This window comes from Carassius auratus, chromosome 4, assembly GCF_003368295.1.
Source record: "Carassius auratus strain Wakin chromosome 4, ASM336829v1, whole genome shotgun sequence".
NCBI classification, from domain to species: Eukaryota; Metazoa; Chordata; class Actinopteri; order Cypriniformes; family Cyprinidae; genus Carassius; species Carassius auratus.
Genome location: NC_039246.1, coordinates 17,730,220 through 17,749,316, shown reverse-complemented (window position 1 = coordinate 17,749,316; position 19,097 = coordinate 17,730,220). Strand labels below are relative to the sequence as shown.

Here is a 19,097-nt window from a genome sequence, read left to right as displayed (position 1 = left end):
GTTATCAGTGACCTTTAAAAAATAATGAAAGACATTTAACGCTTCACTTCAGGCCTCGCAAAGGATTATGTGTCAGGTAACTTAATGTCAAACAGCACAGGCAGTGTAATATAAATATTGAACTGAACAACTACAATTGAACAAGAAATAGTTAGAAGAAAGAACTAAATGGTTCCATCCACTGAGAAATTCATCTGGTGGTTGAGTAAATAAAGAATCAACAAAGTCAAATTTCAGTAAAAATGAGGCCGTTTATTTTAGGTTTAGACCATATTTAAGACCAGACCAGTCTCCTACCACATGGACACTGTATAAAATAAAATCACTTTCCCCATGCTTAAAGGTAAAAAGGCCTCTAAAACTCTATTTACACACCACATTTTAGTTCAGGTTGATGGGTAAATTCAGATTTAGTGGCTTATACAATCTTCAGTCAAAATCACAGACAGGCACACACTCAAACAGACAGTGGTAATGATGCTGAAATCAGTTTGCATGGTGGGAATCATTCAATTATACATTAAACAAAGCAAATTAAAAAAAAATGTATATAAAAATAGTAATTCTAACTCCAATGAGGAACAGTTCAGAATATGTTACATAAGCTTTTTTCCTTTTTGTTTGAAATTTGTGTCCTTCTTATGTTCTAGTTTCTATAACCCCAAGGCATTTCTATTACACAACAAACAAAAAGACAGTGTTTCCATCTTCTGTGGTCAGTACAGAGAACCACTTCTCAGACTAAAGAATAATAATACAATTAAATTAAAAAAAGCCCCACACAGAATCTCATAAACCTGGGCACTGTGTTTAAAGTGCTAGTGAAAAGAACTTCAGGCCATTTCAGTAGTACAAATAATGCTAGAAAACAGTAAACAGATAAAACTGTGTCTAAAACATGTCCGTATTTGTTCTCTATTTTAACATTAAAAATAAAAAAAAATAAGCATACATTTTACTGCATAAAGAATCAAGCATTTTTTTAAGACTGTTACCTTTTTTGCATTCTCATTCTCATTACTGCAATACAAATCGTATTATAAAAAATTAGAGAAAAAAAATATTGTTTTCAAATCAAATACATCACAGTAATAAGACTAATGAGAATAATGAAGAACATTGAGAATAATAATAATAATAATAATGAGAATTCCTCAAAAGTAAACCACCCATGAAAAAATCATGACAATAATGTCACAGTAAAAAAAAAAAAATAATAATAATAAATCTATGGTCTCTTAATTATTCTTCATGTTCTTTACGCAAAATATTTTGTTCTTATGATTACAGGATGAAATATTATATAACAAAGTTATTTGAGATAACACAGTATAGTCACAGAGGTGGATCCGTTTCTGCTACAGTACATCATGAATACTCTTTCACAAACACACAAAAACACAACAGACCAAAAAAAAAGAAGAAACGAAAGAACGTGTTAAAGCCATTGTCTTGGGACAGTCACATTATGAAGGGAAGATCCCAGGAGGATAAAATCACTGAACATGCATGTTTCGCGTCCCTCATCTGGGCAGCAGCATTCGTTCTATTGCACACTGCAGATGCTCCCAGTTGCTCCAGCTATACAGCAGCAGACACACGCATACGAAAGTCCCGAACATGTGTAGACGACTCCGCATCAGTGGAGCGGAAAACTTAGCAGCAGTGGAGACGCACACCAAGATCACGGTGACGATGGCCAGCATGATGTTGATGCATTTTCCCAGCAGCACTTTGGCGTCGGCGCTTTCCAACTGCACAACCTGCTGCTGCTGCTGCTGCTGTAACTCCAACTTACTCACTCGCGTCTGACAAACTTCTAAAGCATCCTGCGGAGTGGAAGAGAAAGATACACAACTCCAGTTTTTTAATCCGATTGTCCAAGCAGCGGTTCAAAAAGATTGCGGATCTTTAATATAAGGGCTCCTTGAGGGATTATGGAGCACTTTTGCATTGGTGAAGATCTACAGAAAACGTATGCTCCAAGTTCCGTCACTATCAAAGTCAGAATATTTGGTGTCTAGATACAGTTAAGTGGAGTGAGATTTTACCGCGGGATGTTGTGGTTGTGGCTGGTTCGGATTAAAGCTCAAATTAACATTGAAAAGATAACTTCATTGTTTTATCACGATTAGAGTAACATAGTATTCCTTTTATTCAGCACTTTACATAAGCGTATTTGAGTGTTTTTGTGTAGGTCTGTACCTGTATATCCCGTGCTCGTTCATTAGCTTGATAGGCCATCTTCTCTTCAATGCTGGCTAGCTCCAGTTTGAGGTTTCCAGTTTCATTTTGATGGAGCTCTGTGAGGTCGTTCAGCTGTTCTTCCAACCGCTCACACCTAATACAGAAGAATATCAATTAGGGAGAGTGTGTGAGAAATACAGAGTGGAAATGAAGAGTTGAAAGACCCGGCTTATGTTGAGTGGCGTGCTGATGTCCCAACATGCCACAAATGGTCACAAGACACATGGGAGCCGATGATATTTGGTATTCATGCTGATAATTACTTGCATGATATGGCCAATAATGAAAGATGAAAGGTGGATATTATAAAATGTAACCTATTTTTTCGTCCTAATTAAATAGAACACTAAAAGGGCTTCAAGTGGATTTTAGAAACAACATTATAAATCCAAAGTTCTATCGTGAAACTCTAGATTGGCGCAGGCTGACGTAAAGACATCATTATTCACATGGCGCAGCTGATTGGTTCTTTTTGTATCAGCAAAAAGATCTTTATCCAGAACACTTCATGTGTTACCAAGACTATTTACCTGAATCGCTCCTCTTGTAGTGTTTGCATAATACTGTCAAATTCACATCTAAACTGGGTCTTCAGCGTGTCAATGTCTTCTGACAGTAGATTCTGAGCTTCTCTCAGGTCCCTGATCTCCTCCCAGGCTTCCACCAGCCGGCTGCTGTTTTCCCCTTGGCCCTCTTCTCTCCCAGACCCTGGCACACCTGATCCAGTCACATGACCATTACTCTCAATGGACATTGACGTCTCTGTGGAGCACTCGTCATCGCTTGGATATTTTGGTTTAGGGGTTATGGTGGCGCTGCCGCTCAGATTTCGGGCCCCCCCTTCCACCTGCAGCCCACTTCCTGTCTCCATGGTACTCTTCAGGTGTGCAATGTTGTCCGCGCTACCAAATTTGTTGCGAATGAGGTTTGCAATCCCTTTGGACTTGCTGAAGAAGAACGGTGGCGACAGTGAAACTCCCGGACCGATAGTTTTGACTTTCTCCAAATGTGAGTGGTGCCCACTTCCTGTGACCACACTGTCCTTGGGGTTGTCTTTGAGCAGCTCATTTTCTTTGGAGTGTGGTGGCATGTGTTTGGTCAAATTTGAGAGGTCCCACTCCTTCAGCTTGCGTTGATACTGCTCTAGCTTCTTCTGAAGCTGAGCGATATTGTGTGCCGTTTTCTGGTTCTTTTTCTCAAACACCTGTTTGATGCGGCTGCTCTGCTGCTTGTCGGCACTGTTAATGAGTTTGAGATACTCAGCCACGTTCTCATCCTGTAAATTTTGCTCAATTCTCAGCTGCTCTTTCACTTTCAGCACTTTCTGCTGTAGGGTGTTCAGACCAGCGCGTGATCGTGGGGTGTCCCGTACCACCAGATTAGAATCCAGATCTAAACAAGTCTCTGAACCTCCTCTACGCATGACCATTGGCACGCTGAGGGTGTTCACATCACCACCTCTCTCTGCCTGAAAAGAATGGAGAGAGACTAAAATTAATCATTTTAGAATGGATACAATAAAGTGTCACACAAAGAGCTTGTGTTTAGTACTGGCCAAAATAATAACAATACATTTGATAGATGTCTTTAGCTACATAATGGTTCAGAATTTCTCCAATGCAGGGCTCGTTAATCAAATTGTTTTGACAGGTTAATCGCTCATTCATTAGTCCAAGTAATAAAGGTTTACTTGTCCAGATTTTTTTTTTTTTATAATATTAAAACAATAAGACACTCTAGGGCTGTTAACATTTAAAACTATTTCCGTTGGCTAACTTGTTTTGAATTTTCATCTCTCTCACACAGAGATTTCTTATGGACTTGTTACTGTCAACATATTATCCATAATCATAACAATGTAATAAAATCAGAGACATTCTTTCCAAAGTTTGCTGCTTCTCTCATTATTTTCTGTTACTAGAGAAGCACTAAACGTTTTAACTAGCAGTAAAATTCTCTTTCACTTTCCCATTCAAAAAATATCCACTTGTCCTGTACATGCAAAATAACGACTATAGATGAAGGAAATGGTTATTGTGTACCTATAGTAGTAAATAAAGATTTGGGTCAACAATTTTTTGACTGAAATAAGCCGTGGACCAAATGGAGTGGAAGAAATTCCTCTCAGAATGAGGAAATGAATGAAGCCCTTCATAAGGTCACTTTACAATCCTGTGAAATGGGTTGACAATAATAAGCCATCCCCAGGGTCCTGAAGAACATAAATTCATTCAGGCAAACTAAAAGGGTAGTTAGTCCAAAAACAATTTTCAGGGCAATGCAGTGGTCCAGTGGACCTTTCATGTTCTGCATGCACACTGCACTTTGGTACCCACTCAAAAAATTTACTGTATGTCATTTTTTTGACTGTACTAAAGCATACAAAATATATACATTCGCAGATAATTAAGAAACACGCTAAATTAGTTTTCTTGTTTCTCTGAAAAACAATGGCACAGCCAGTTATTCTTCTTCTTAAATGTGTGATTCCGCCCACAACCAATTTTCCCCAATAGTATTTCGACACTCCAGGTTGCCAGTTGGTGTAAAAAACAGTGTACTGGAGCCATGGAAGCGAGCAAACCAACTGGGTCAGAGATCCAAGTGTTAAGGTGCCGTTAACACAAAATGCGTCTTTGCGTCGAATAAGTTTTTTACAATAGTGCAGCACTCCACTTTGAAACGTGGTGCAATAACAGAAACAAAAACAACAAACAAAAGCTCACAAAGCTGGCCCCGCCTCCGTGGTCTTCTGATTGATCCACTGTTTTGGAACTGCCATTGATAAGCAGCGTTTCATCTAGAAGCTAATTTTTTTTTATTTTATTTAACTTGACACGACCTCTGAAAAATTTGGCATTCATGTGCAAGATGCTGCAAAAGATGCATGACGCAAGCGCAATGGTCATACAGTATTGTTCAAAATAATAGCAGTACAATGTGACTAACCAGAATAATCAAGGTTTTTAGTATATTTTTTATTGCTACGTGGTAAACAAGTTACCAGTAGGTTCAGTAGATTCTCAGAAAACAAACAAGACCCAGCATTCATGATATGCACGCTCTTAAGGCTGTGCAATTGGGCAATTAGTTGAAAGGGGTGTGTTCAAAAAAATAGCAGTGTCTACCTTTGACTGTACAAACTCAAAACTATTTTGTACAAACATTTTTTTTTCTTCTGGGATTTAGCAATCCTGTGAATCACTAAACTAATATTTAGTTGTATGACCACAGTTTTTTAAAACTGCTTGACATCTGTGTGGCATGGAGTCAACCAACTTGTGGCACCTCTCAGCTGTTATTCCACTCCATGATTCTTTAACAACATTCCACAATTCATTCACATTTCTTGGTTTTGCTTCAGAAACAGCATTTTTGATATCACCCCACAAGTTCTCAATTGGATTAAGGTCTGGAGATTGGGCTGGCCACTCCATAACATTAATTTTGTTGGTTTGGAACCAAGACTTTGCCCGTTTACTAGTGTGTTTTGGGTCATTGTCTTGTTGAAACAACCATTTCAAGGGCATGTCCTCTTCAGCATAGGGCAACATGACCTCTTCAAGTATTTTAACATATGCAAACTGATCCATGATCCCTGGTATGCGATAAATAGGCCCAACACCATAGTAGGAGAAACATGCCCATATCATGATGCTTGCACCTCCATGCTTCACTGTCTTCACTGTGTACTGTGGCTTGAATTCAGAGTTTGGGGGTCGTCTCACAAACTGCCTGTGGCCCTTGGACCCAAAAAGAACAATTTTACTCTCATCAGTCCACAAAATGTTCCTCCATTTCTCTTTAGGCCAGTTGATGTGTTCTTTGGCAAATTGTAACCTCTTCTGCACATGCCTTTTTTTTAACAGAGGGACTTTGCGGGGGATTCTTGAAAATAGATTAGCTTCACACAGACGTCTTCTAACTGTCACAGTACTTACAGGTAACTCCAGACTGTCTTTGATCATCCTGGAGGTGATCATTGGCTGAGCCTTTGCCATTCTGGTTATTCTTCTATCCATTTTGATGGTTGTCTTCCATTTTCTTCCACGTCTCTCTGGTTTTGCTCTCCATTTTAAGGCATTGGAGATCATTTTAGCTGAACAGCCTATCATTTTTTGCACCTCTTTATAGGTTTTCCCCTCTCTAATCAACTTTTTAATCAAAGTACGCTGTTCTTCTGAACAATGTCTTGAACGACCCATTTTCCTCAGCTTTCAAATGCATGTTCAACAAGTGTTGGCTTCATCCTTAAATAGGGGCCACCTGATTCACACCTGTTTCTTCACAAAATTGATGACCTCAGTGATTGAATGCCACACTGCTATTTTTTTGAACACACCCCTTTCAACTAATTCAACTAATTGCCCAATTGCACAGCCTTAAGAGCGTACATATCATGAATGCTGGGTCTCATTTGTTTTCTGAGAATCTACTGAACCTACTGGTAACTTGTTTGCCACGTAGCAATAAAAAAATATACGAAAAACCTTGATTATTCTGGTTAGTCACATTGTACTGCTATTATTTTGAACAATACTGTACATACGTATTTATCTAGAAAAACAATGTACAAAAATTGGCACACTGGAATGGAAAAACGAATGGTGAACATCCCCTAAAGTCTTAAGCAATATCAGTCCATAGAAATAAATCATTTAAGGTAGATTTCAAATGTTCAAGGACCCTACTTAATGATGTTTTGGGCCTTTACTCAATCATGTCAAACTCACATTAATCTTCCATGCAACACAAAATGATATATTTACTAAATAATGTCCCAGGTGCTAAAACGGATGCTGATTTCAACTGTCAAGCCCCAAAAAGACTACAAAAGTAGTGCATAAAGACCTCATAACTTTTAAAGCATTTTGATAGTTTTAGAATTTAAATGATTAATTCATTTTCAATTCTGAAAACCCTTCTGTTGTTGGGCTAAATTTCTTCCCAGCAGCTCTATACAAATCAGAGATGGTGCTTTAAATGAATTATTTGAAGCAGACAGTCGATTTTTGAGCTAAAGTGGAAACAAATTAATAGCTAACAAGATGAAAAATACCGAAATGACATGAGGATGAATAAATGGTGACACTAAGTAATTTTGGTTGAATTAGCCCTTTAAATTGCCCGGGATGAATCATCTCTTCTACAGGATTGTGAAGATGGTTCATTTTCATCAGGCCACGCTCGAGCCTTACTAAGAGCTACATTCAGCATCTCAACACGTACAAACAACACTAACAAGAGACAGATGGAGGCTGCAGTTTTCAAACATATGAGCCATCGCTAGCTTTAGAAAAGCTCTTTTCAGAGCAAAATACTTATTATTATCAGCTCTTAGTGGTGAATTATTTGTGTACGCTTATATAAAACTTAATTCAAATGTCCAAATGTCAGATATTTGCAATGAAATTAAGTCTGTTACCATGGCAGCTAGCCATGAAGCGGTAACAGGCCGACAGAGATCAGGGACAGAGGCTTTTATGACTCGAACTGCAGTCAAGCAGAGGGAAGATAATACAAGCATATGCAGACAACATGTCAACTCAAGCATTAGTGGCTTGAAGTTCATGAATCTGAAAAGAAATAATTCAAAAAAAAAAAAAAAAACCTTCTGGTGAATCATAATTTTGACACCAGATACGTTCATTATTTTATTCAATACGTGCATCAATCAAAACATTTTTCAAATCGAATATGTTCACTTAATCTGCAAAGGAAGAACAATTATGATGCTGTTAATATCAAAAGAGTTCAATATCATCCACTTATTTGGACTGTCACAGGTTAAAAGAGCACGACTTTTCTTGTCAAATGGCGTTTAATGATTAATGCTTGTGAAAGAGCTCTAATCATGTTTGCGCATGTGTCACTGAAGCAACTCTGAACCTCTTCTAACTTTGACCAGACTGTATCCGTGTCTTCAGGGCAGAAACGGTGCTCTGGAGAACTAGGTCAGTCAGATCTAACGTGTCTGCTCATCTAACCTTCCTTACTTTCTCCTTCCTGTGACACACACACCTGGCGTCTGATTTACGTCATCAGTAATTTGTGCAATCTGGAATTTGTCTTTTGTTTTTTTTACATGCAGATTTCTTTAAAAATATTGGCATATAACTTTTTTTCTTGGATGATAATCTTAAATACTTAAAGGATGAGTTCACTTCCAGAATAAAAATTGCCTAATAATTTCTTGCACTAGCTTGGTCTTGTGTGTTATGTAGTCATGTTGGAATGGTCAAGTGTGACCATAATAATATAATAATAATAGTTTCAACTTAAAATATTTTGTTACCCCACTGACTTAAACGTTTTGTCTAGTCCAGGAGTTCTGCTCCAACACTAATTAAAACTCACCTTTCGGTAGCTTTCTATTCAGGCCACCCCTGGTCTAGTCAACTAAAATATCTTTTAGTTTAAAATAAGTTTACGCGACTCAAAAAAGTTAGCGGGGTAACACATTATTTGAAGTTGACTCAAATTCTTTTTTACAGTGTTAAGAAGAAAATCAGATGGAGCTTGTTACTACTTCTGCCTGGGTCACGCATGACCATTCAAATGTGACTGCATAAAGCTGTGGACAAGCATCACAGATCAAATTCCGCTAGATATAAAACCCTTATTCCTCAGCTTGAAAATGCGATTTGGACCTTCATCCCACTGCTCCCCATTGAATTCTACTATATGGAGTCAAATCCTGGAATTTTTCCTGTAATTAATGTATTTTTGACTGAAGAAAGAAAAACATCAACATCTTGGATGAACATGGCGTTTAAGTTCAAAACTAATCCTTTAAAATAACCTTAAAACATAATAATGTATCTAAATGAACTCTGTCTATCACATGTCTGAGTCATATTTCTTTTCCCCAATTATTTTTAACTTCACTATAAAGCATTATAATAATTCCACATAACAACAATTACGCATGCACATATATATGAACAGAATCTCCCTCTGATCTTAACAAACCTGTTAGTTTACATATTACAAGTACATCATGTTATTCTCTGTAAACCTAACGCCTGACTGAGGTTTACACCCCTACTGAACTAAACTGAACAAGGAATGTGTGTACTGAGATTGTATAATCCAACCCTTGATTATTACTGGAGAGAGAGAGAGAGAGAGAGAGAGAGAGAGAGAGAGAGGGGTTAAGATAAAAAGATTAGAGTTAGCATGTGGCCAGTGGAAGTGACCTCACAGCGGGCCTATCATGTGAAGAGCTCTCAGCCTCTGAGCACAGAACAGCTCTGTACACAGAAGACTTATAAAACCCTTGTGCGATGCTTGTTCACATGCTTTACATAATGCTGATGTCTACAGAAAGAACACTGTTGAAATGAAACTACATGAAATTCAAATCAAAACGCCAATGGAATTTCCTTTCTGACACACTCAAACAAGCAGACCACAAAAAAGCACTTATCATTTGCATTTAACATAGTTTGAGTGCCAGATAAAATGAGAAAATGAGGAAGTGAAAAAAAAAAACAAAGGGCTGAGATGGCGGTTTCTGACACAATTAATTTGTATTTTGACATCCCAGATGCAGCTGCATACACACTTCTCTTATTACACACACAACACAGAGAGTAAGAGTGTCAGTTTTCAGCCCGAAAAGGGAAACCAGTGTTTTGTAAACTCAAATGTAATCTGAAATCTAACGTTCAAAGGCTGGGACAGTTGTAGTGGAACAAGTTTTTCTACTGGCAATCCCCTAAAGATAAACGATCAGATTGAACTGGTTAAACTGCATACACAGGTGGTGTGACTATGCATACTTTACAGGGTTTCCGACACAAATTTGCATCATCCTACATACTGAACAAAACAATAGTGCTTGTCACATCTTAATGTTTTATCAAAATACAGTTCATTTTAATTGTAAAAACTGCAATTTAATTGTAAAAACTGCTTATTATAAATAAAATAAAAAACATAAATACAAATCACATACTCTCTTTAGAACGTACTTATTATTTACTTCGCAACGGCTGAAAACAATGTTTTATATAGTGAGATTGTCTATAGTACAAATCGACCTCTTGTTGTCATTGTCCTGACACTCAGTTGCATCGCTTTACCGCCATTTCAGACTCATCTACTATGGCCTTGTGGTATAATAAAGTGTCTATTGAATGCACACCTCAGTATCTCGCTGGAAGTAATATGTCTTAAGTCGTAGTAATTTAAGAATACTGTGAATTTTCTTTTCACATCAATTTTTCGTCTATATAGTTGGGAAATAGGCAAGTTTGGTTGCAGCCTTTGTTTTTGCGTCAAGTCAGAGGATAACGCAACAAATATATGTTGTATATTGATTGTCATTAGTCATTATTATTATTTAGCATTACATATAGAAGCTACTAGGCACAAAGTCCAAAACATAATTCCCACAAACAAAAGCCCAAAGATGTGTTCACTCACTTTCTTCTGACTCCACCTCCCATCCCCAACCCCACCCCCTTAGAGGTAATGTGATAAAACCAATAGCAAAACTGCACACTAAACAGCCAAATTCAAGCAAAGGGCAAAGGGAAGCAAGCATCAAACTGGTTTGCATTAAGTACTAAAAAAAGAGTCAAAAAAGGTCCTGGTTGAAATGTCCATTTGTGTGGATAACTGCATGTCTTTGGCATCCAGGGCTTTCTTCTCCAACTGTGGAATATGCTGCAGGAAACAGTTATGTTGTAATAATTGTAAACTGTAAAAGGAAGTAACAAAAAAAAAAACTGAGAAAGTGTTTCTGAGCACTGTCAGAGGTGCTCATAGACTATGAAAGTATTGACCACGGAGTTATTTGTGCCGCTTTATAGCCCTTGAGTGTTTATACACACACTTGTATGTGTTAAAACACCCATCTCTGCAAGTATGCTTGTCATCACAGTCATTTTGCTCTTAAGTGAAAGCAAACACATGTATAACAGTATATTGGATCTGGGCAGCTCTTAAAGTGTCATTCATGTTAATCAAACAGCAAAAGAGAGAAAATCTCTCACTGCTCTTCTAAACCACTTTTATAATAAGAAATATATATTTTATCTACACAGAGAAGAATAAGCAGTGTTTATGCAGAAGCCCTCTTACATGAAGAGCAATAAACTATCACACTATAATGAGGTCAGTTCATCTCATATCAGGATCTGACACTGAAACCCATAGTTTCTTCAATACTATAGAGAAACAAGCTCATTTAAATTGAAGAGATCATTTAAGCCTTTACCTGTAGAATTGCAGTCTCAAAAGTAAAAACAGAGGCATGTGGCACTCTAAAGTAACTGTAAATACAAAAAAGTAAAGCACTCTGGGACACAAGAAATAACTGTGCCTTAAATTCTTTGTGTAAATACGACAGGTCAGAAGCTGTCTGTTATCACACTGTTGTCTGTGAACACGTATCTGCATGAAGACACACATACAGTAGATACTCGGGTGTGTCCAGCATGTGCGTCCTGCAGAAACTTGCTCTGTCTGCTTGTCACGTGACTAACTTCATAGAAACTCCAAGCCAGAGGGCAAAGACATGTTTGCCTTCAAAACTATGTTCAAACTTCTCTAAAACACACGAGCAAATGTATTTCACATAATGGCCATTTAAAGAAGCACATGCACAGACATAAAAAATTCAATGACGTGATATCATAATTAACTTCCTGTACCTTATCCGTCCTCACTCAAGAACTGAAACGCTTCATGTATGCACATTTACAAAGAAAATAAACCTTGCTTACATGGCATAATTAAACAGAGTGACAAAAATCATAGTTAATGCTTTAAAAGCGAGAATTGGACTTTAAAATAAACTGACCGAAAAAAATGTAAACGACTCACTAACTGTTTTTTTTGTGCAGATCTTTGAGGTCCGCTTATAATGTTATCAAGATTTTTTTTTTACATAAAAAAAAAAACTATTAAGAAGTTATAGGCTGTTTTCTGTTTGTTTTGACCCCCTCATCACAATGCTCTGTTTGAATAGGTGTGGCGGATTGTAGACTCAGAGTAAACAGCCACTATGATTGGCTAATAATTGTGTCTACATCCTTCACAGGTGGACGGTGCTGTGATATAGGTTAAAAACTATCTGTTTAACAGACAATGCAATAGCGATCACGTAATAAAAACATTAGCTGTGGTGGATGAGGAGATACCCCCTCACAATGTAAAGCACTTCGAGTGCTTAGAAAAGCGCTATATTAATGTAAGGAATTATTATTATTATTATTATTATTATACCCATATCCATTAATATAAGCTGATTTTAGACCAACAAGCCTGAAACAGGATGTTTTTAAAAGTACTGTGACCTCAAAAGATCAAGGTTATTTTGGTTTTTCAGTTCGAGACCTTTTCAAAACACTTGCCAAGTTCTCAGAAATGCATTCGTGTTGGTTTCGCATTACTTTGGAATAATTCAATAAATAAATGAAAACGTCCATCACTGTCAAAGAAAGGTTTATAAATGTTGACTAAATGTCATGTGGTGTAACCGAGCATAAAAAGCATGAACATTTTCCTCACATCTTAAATCATTTTGTTTTTCCAAGTATTTTTAACAAATTTAATGAATTGCTAAATTTCATATATTCATATAAAATTATTTGAAGGGTCACACCACAAGACATATTCATCCTGAACTAACCATATTGTGCAAATGTGTGTGGTTGATGTCTTTACATTTTGAGTTAAATGACTCTGTGCGTACAAGATTAATAGGCAATTTTACACTCATAAATCAATTCACAAAATAAACATATTTTAGCTTTCCAAAGAAAAGCCTTTCCCTGTATATTTCCATTGTAAGCTCATTACTATTAAGCCCCCTTTTGTTTGCTTTTACAAACTCTGTGATGCGTCAATTGCTTTCTGTAGAAATCAACAATGTCAGATGCTCAATTTTATTAAACCCAGAACATTCCTTTAATCTGTTTTTCCCCAGTACACTACACACATCTTATATCTCTTCCAATATAGCAGGAAGATAAAATACCAGATCCATCCTCATCCACAAATCTTGTCTTCGCAGAGAGCACTCTGGGGCACAGCCAGTTCCACGATCTTATTTGTGACACACACACACACACACAATAGTAGAGCAGTAAGTTATGGCCACATCGGACAGTTTCACAACAGAGACGGAAACAGTAATAACTCTGAGTGAGACTGAGAGAGTGTGTCAGGAGTGCAAACATCTGACGTGAACAGCACCGTTGATGGGAGCGTTCTAGTGTTTTTAGCATTGCATCATGCTTCACATGCTGGTGAGGGGGTTGAGGGGGATTCTACAGGTCACCCTGGAAACAACAGGAATGCAGGACACCCATGACCACCAAAACATCCCCAGAACAACAGCTTCATTCTCACGTGTTTGCGTGCATGCAGTAGTAAGTCATATAAATTAAATTAAAATTAAATTAAAAATTAAATTATATAAATTATAATTATGTTATTTATTATATAAATGATGACAAAATCACCATTGAGAGAAATTCCCTCAAAAAAATAACAAATAATAATTTCTACAAGTCTGCCAACATTTTCACCGGTCCAAACACCAAAAATATTACATTTCTTTAATGTTGTAAGAACTAGTGTTCGTACATTGCTTTTGTGTTCCTCTGGCTCAAGTTGAAGAGCATTGTGTTAGCAGCGCAAGGTTGTGGGTTCGATTCCCAGGGAACACATGTTAGGTAAAATATGTTAGCCTGAATGACTGTAAGTCGCTTTGGATAAAAGTGTCTGCTAAATGCATAAATTAAATTAATTAAATTTCTTTTTTATAAATGTCTTTACATTTATTATTGGTCACACTTTATTACAAGGGCCAATTCTTGCTATTAACAAACCATTAACTATGACTTCAGCCTCAATAAACTTCTAATTTGCTGTTTATTAATAGTTAGTAAAGTAGTTGTTAAGAATATGCTCATGTACAATATGTGCTTTATGAGTACTAATAAATAGCTAATATGTTAATAATAGACATGCTAATAAGCCACTAGTTAAAAGTAAGAATTGTTCACTCTTCTAAAGTGTTACATTACTTTTTAATATTTTGTTTATGGTTACATCACTTTTTGTAACCCTCATCACAAAGTATGAAATACAAATGTACATATCTGCCAGCTTTACATGACCAAAATGTTCAAAGAATCAGACGTTCATTTTGAAATTCAAGTAAATGAATATAAAACCAATTCAGGTAGATGATAGATCTGCAAATGTGTTTATTTTTGTGTTTTTAGGAGCCCCAAAGTGTCAAAACCCAATTCGTATAGCATCACTTAAGCATTAGTCACATGAACTCAACATATGTTTCCATTTGATCTGTCATTTAATCAATACTTCAGCCACTGGGGAGATCCATAAAGGCAGCTTCACTAACGCAACACGTTTGATACGTCAAAGCATACACGTAAAGCAATTCAATAACGAAAGGCTAATTGAATGTGTTTTACGTTCTTTCTCTCCATTAACGCCAGGCTTAGTAATGCACTGGCAGACACATTCAAAACAATCAGAGACCCTTCCATCCTCTAACCCTGCATCTCTGCTAACAGCATGTAAATGGGTTTCCTCCAAGAACCTCATTTAAACAGACTGATTCAGTGCTGCTAATGCACTCATTTACTTCACTTGAAAGTGCACAAATACTCTTTAGGTTTAGCAATGCAAACCAACACGTTCTTTTAACAAAGTGGCAACAGCATCAGTCTGGCACACACATTGTCTTGGTGCCAGGGGTCGGGGGTCTACACACAAACACACACACACGTTGGTTGGACACAGAAGCACTTGTTCTGCTTACAACAGCCGACTCAAGACCAGAGCACATGCCCCAGCAGGCCACCATCACCCCAGTGTTTCCAATCGCATTTCAATGTGGTTTAGGCGTGTGTGTGCAACCTAGTGTAACCTAGTTACAAAAAAAAAAAAAAGATAAAAATAATGAAATAATTATAATAACCAAGAGATTTTTAACAAATAGTAGATCTAGTGCTTTTAGAACTGGTTCCAATTCATGATGGAAATTCCACTGGCATTCCTTTTGGAATTTTTGTTGTTGTTGTTTTTCGTGCTTGAGCATCGTGCATAGATCATGCAAATAACTGGAATGGATCGGGCATGAACACTACTGTTCAAAAATATGGAGTCGGTAAGAGACGTCGAAAAGTCTCTTGTGCCCTCCAAGGCTGCATTTATTTGATGAAAAATACAGTAAAAGTATTGCAATATTACAAATTTAAAATAATTGTTTTCTGTTTTCATACGTTTTTAAATTGTTATTTATTCCTGTAATGGCAAAGATGAATTTTCAGCAGCCTGTACTTTCCCGATCCTTCAGAAATCATTCTAATATGCCAATTTGACATTCAATGAGCATTTCTTATATATAATCAATATTTTTGTGTAAACCATGATATTATGTAAATGTATTCACTGTCACTTTTTTTTTATTCTGCGTATTAATTACTTTTAGTTTTTTAAAATCTTACTATTCTCAAATTTTGAATGGTAATGTACTATGCCAGGGATGTCAACTAACCTTGAGGTAAATGTTACTTTTATGAGATTTACAAACTATAATATTTGAATTAAAGAACTATTTAGAAAAAAAAAAGAAAAAAAAGAAAGAAACCAAGACATAATGTCTCGGAAAATAGCAGTAAATTATTTTTTGAGGTATATGTTGCCATTTTTAGAGGTTTAACAGAGATATCATATTACTATATAGATTATAAAGGTTGTAGATGCAATGCACATTAATAAAATACCCTTAATAGATTTAAACCTTGTAATACCACAGTAATGATAACTATGCAAATAAAACAACACGACAGCAGTGCCATATCATGCATGTAAAAGACAGTAAAATCGCGGTACGTTAACAGAACCACTGTAACAAAACCATTGTTTACATCAAAACAATAGGCTGGTTGGAGTATTATTAGTAAAATTAAAGATATTTCAGAAAAGCACGCTTAACAAGAAAAACAACATCTTCTTCGGAGCCATAAACAGCAGAAACACATTTGCTCATTCAATATCCAGACATATCATGCACAGTGTCAGGGTTAGATAACGCGCTGCATGGATGGATTAAACACACTTAAGCATAACTACCATTTCGCAGTGAAAGAAAGAGTTCCTCTCGAGTTCAGGTAAAGTTCTGTCGGCGCTGGGCATAGTTCACTTCACTTCGGTCCGGTCCGGTCAAACTAGACTCTCTTGTGCGATTTCGGTTCGCTACATTGTGTCGCAGGTTGCGGGGCGCCGCCGCGCGCTCACGGTCCGTGGACTCCTCTTTGTAATCTGCGCGACACACACATTCACTCACACACACACACGGTCACAGCCACTCAACCCTCGAGCACACTTATCTGGTGAGAGAGAGAGAGAGAGGGGGGGGAGGAGCTGGACGCGAGCTCATCATTACGTCACAGCCATTTAGGGGCGGTACAACAGGTGGTCAAATGTGTTCTTTTCTTTCATCAAAATAAAAAATGTCATTTTAAAGTAGCTCTATATATATTGAGAAAAATTAATGATTTTTTTTTTTCGTATTAATCTGATCAAAAATGCAGTTTTTGGTAATTCTTACCCTTTTTTTTCCTTTATGTTTTTTATGTGTTTTTTTATTTTATTTTATTGTGAACTCCTTTTAGGCTTAAATTTATTTTAAGAAACTTAGAAATGTTGCCTTAGCAACTACTAAATAATAACATATTAAATATAATAATAATAATATAGGTGAAGTACTCAAATTTCCAAAACTACAATTGAAATAAAAAATAAATGAAAGCTAAATAGAGACATTACAAAAGTCATAAGAACGTATTACAAATTAAAATAAAAGTGTACAATGTAAAACAAAATAATACTGGTTCTGTGTCCATGAAGCATCAAATAAAAAAAGTGTACTAAAATTAAATACCAAAATTTTGTTAAAATGAGAATAAGATTCAACATTTGGCTTTTGAAACAAAGATGTTTTGTAGATAATTTCAATAGAATATATATTAATACACAGGTAAGCAGAAGAGAATGATTTTAAAAACATAAAAAATCTTACCGTCTTTTGACTGATAGTGTGTGTGTATATATATATATATATATTATATATATATATATATATATATATATATATATATATATATATATATATATATATATCTGTGTGTGTGTGTGTGTTTGTGTGTGTCTGTGTGTGTGTGTGTGTGTGTGTAGTTTCATAAAACAAATTTTCCACTGTCAAAACTTATTTCCTATTTTTAACAAGATTTACAACTTTTCTTCCCCAAAAGTCATGTCCAATCAAGTATAAGCATCTATTAAAACTTGAGGATTAAAATGTTCAACAAGCATGAGTGATCATAAAAAACTTACAGCATCTCTTAGTCAAGTAATTATTTATCTCACCTGGACAGGAGCTGCAATTCACAACGCGTCACCCGATAGTCCCAACTCCCCAACCATAAATAACCATCATATCTTACAGCATTAATGTTTCAGAGGAGAAACCTTTTCAAATGAGTGCTGAATTTTTAAACATCTTCTGGTCTGAAAGAGTTACGTCAAACTCATTCTGGGTGTGTCAACTGTCTCTCATAGAAACACACACATAGACTGTTTTGTCATGGTGAAAGGTCATTACCACAAGGTCAGAGCTATTGTTTACTGAATATACCCACATTTAACTGTTAATCTGTTGTTTACTTCATGAGTTAACAAAAAAGGAACATTAAAATATCAGTACCCAGATAATTTTAATGTTTAATAATAAAAGTTATGCTAAGCAAACTGCACAAATTATAATGAAATAATATACCAAAGCTACTTTACTCAATTTAATGGGTTTAGTAATGTGTTTCCCAGAGGAACTGTTACAATTATTCTCATCTGCCCTTCTGTGATGCTACATAATCTCATTTTTATGTGCACAAATCCCTGTTGAATTGTCAATCGCATTTAAGCGCAAAGTTCTGATGGTTCTGAAGGTCACGGGGGGGTCAACAGGTTCGAAAATGCTAGTTTGGGAGTGCTAGATTCAGAATAGTTTTAACATTGCTTTAGGGCATGAATAAAACAGTAAAATGTTTGATTCATTACTTCTGTGGGCAGAATGATGGAGCTATTGCTAAAGCAATATGTGGTTATAGAAAAACACTGATGCTTGCATTATGTTTTTGAGTTGGTAATTGGCCATTCTTAAATGTGAAAACATTCAAAAACACTTAACAATGTTGTAAACAGCTAGGGAGAGCCATCTACAATACTACAGAAACAACAACATTCTATTATAAAGACAATTATTAGCATTTTTCCCCTATTAAGAATGTTATGCAGAAACTTTGGTAAATAATAAGACACTGGCCTTGGAAGAACTGGAATTAATTCTGAAAAGCCAAGAATTTAAACTCTCAATTTTTCCAAATTAGTTCTTTCAAAAAGATTGTTTAATGAAACAGCTCATAAAGTACCATTGACATAAAATTCCTGACATCCTGTCATGGCAGGTCACATTCTCGAAAACGTTCTAATGTTGCCATATGTACTACATATTTTTGTTTATTACATTTTGTTACTTTTTTATTTATTTATGATTAAATGTTTTATTATTAAAAGTGACCATTGTATTTTGTGTATTTTTTTTATTTCTTATATAAAACAACAATATAAAGTAACAATAATACATAGTTCTGTCATGAAACAGATGAGACAGGCTCAGTCGGACATAATGACATCATTATTCACATGGCGCAGCTGATTGGTTCTTTTTGTATCAGCAGCCAATGAGCTCGCTGCTCAACATTCAATACTTGGCTTCTGTAGCAGTTCAGAAACCCTCC

At 36.2% G+C, this 19,097-nt stretch overlaps 1 protein-coding gene across 1 annotated transcript; it reads right to left on the bottom strand.

The window, feature by feature from the left end:
• Nucleotides 1–231: 231 nt before the first annotated feature.
• LOC113061306 (transmembrane and coiled-coil domain protein 3-like) lies at nt 232–16,634 on the bottom strand. The gene is made up of 4 exons (XM_026230333.1): nt 16,372–16,634; nt 2,778–3,715; nt 2,206–2,341; nt 232–1,829 (listed from the first exon to the last, which is right to left on the bottom strand). Exons 1-4 carry the CDS (start codon nt 16,432–16,434, stop codon nt 1,524–1,526), a joined length of 1,443 nt encoding a protein of 480 aa, XP_026086118.1. The 5' UTR covers nt 16,435–16,634; the 3' UTR covers nt 232–1,523.
• Nucleotides 16,635–19,097: the final 2,463 nt, after the last annotated feature.

Excerpts from the sequence above, each read along its gene's own strand:
- LOC113061306 (XM_026230333.1), bottom strand. The coding sequence starts at position 16,434 with ATGCCCAGCGCCGACAGAACTTTACCTGAACTCGAGAGGAACTCTTTC. Across the intron at positions 3,716-16,371 it reads CTTTCTTTCACTGCGAAATG|GCAGAGAGAGGTGGTGATGT; the intron begins GTAGTTATGCTT and ends CATTCTTTTCAG. Across the intron at positions 2,342-2,777 it reads CTACAAGAGGAGCGATTCAG|GTGTGAGCGGTTGGAAGAAC; the intron begins GTAAATAGTCTT and ends CTTCTGTATTAG.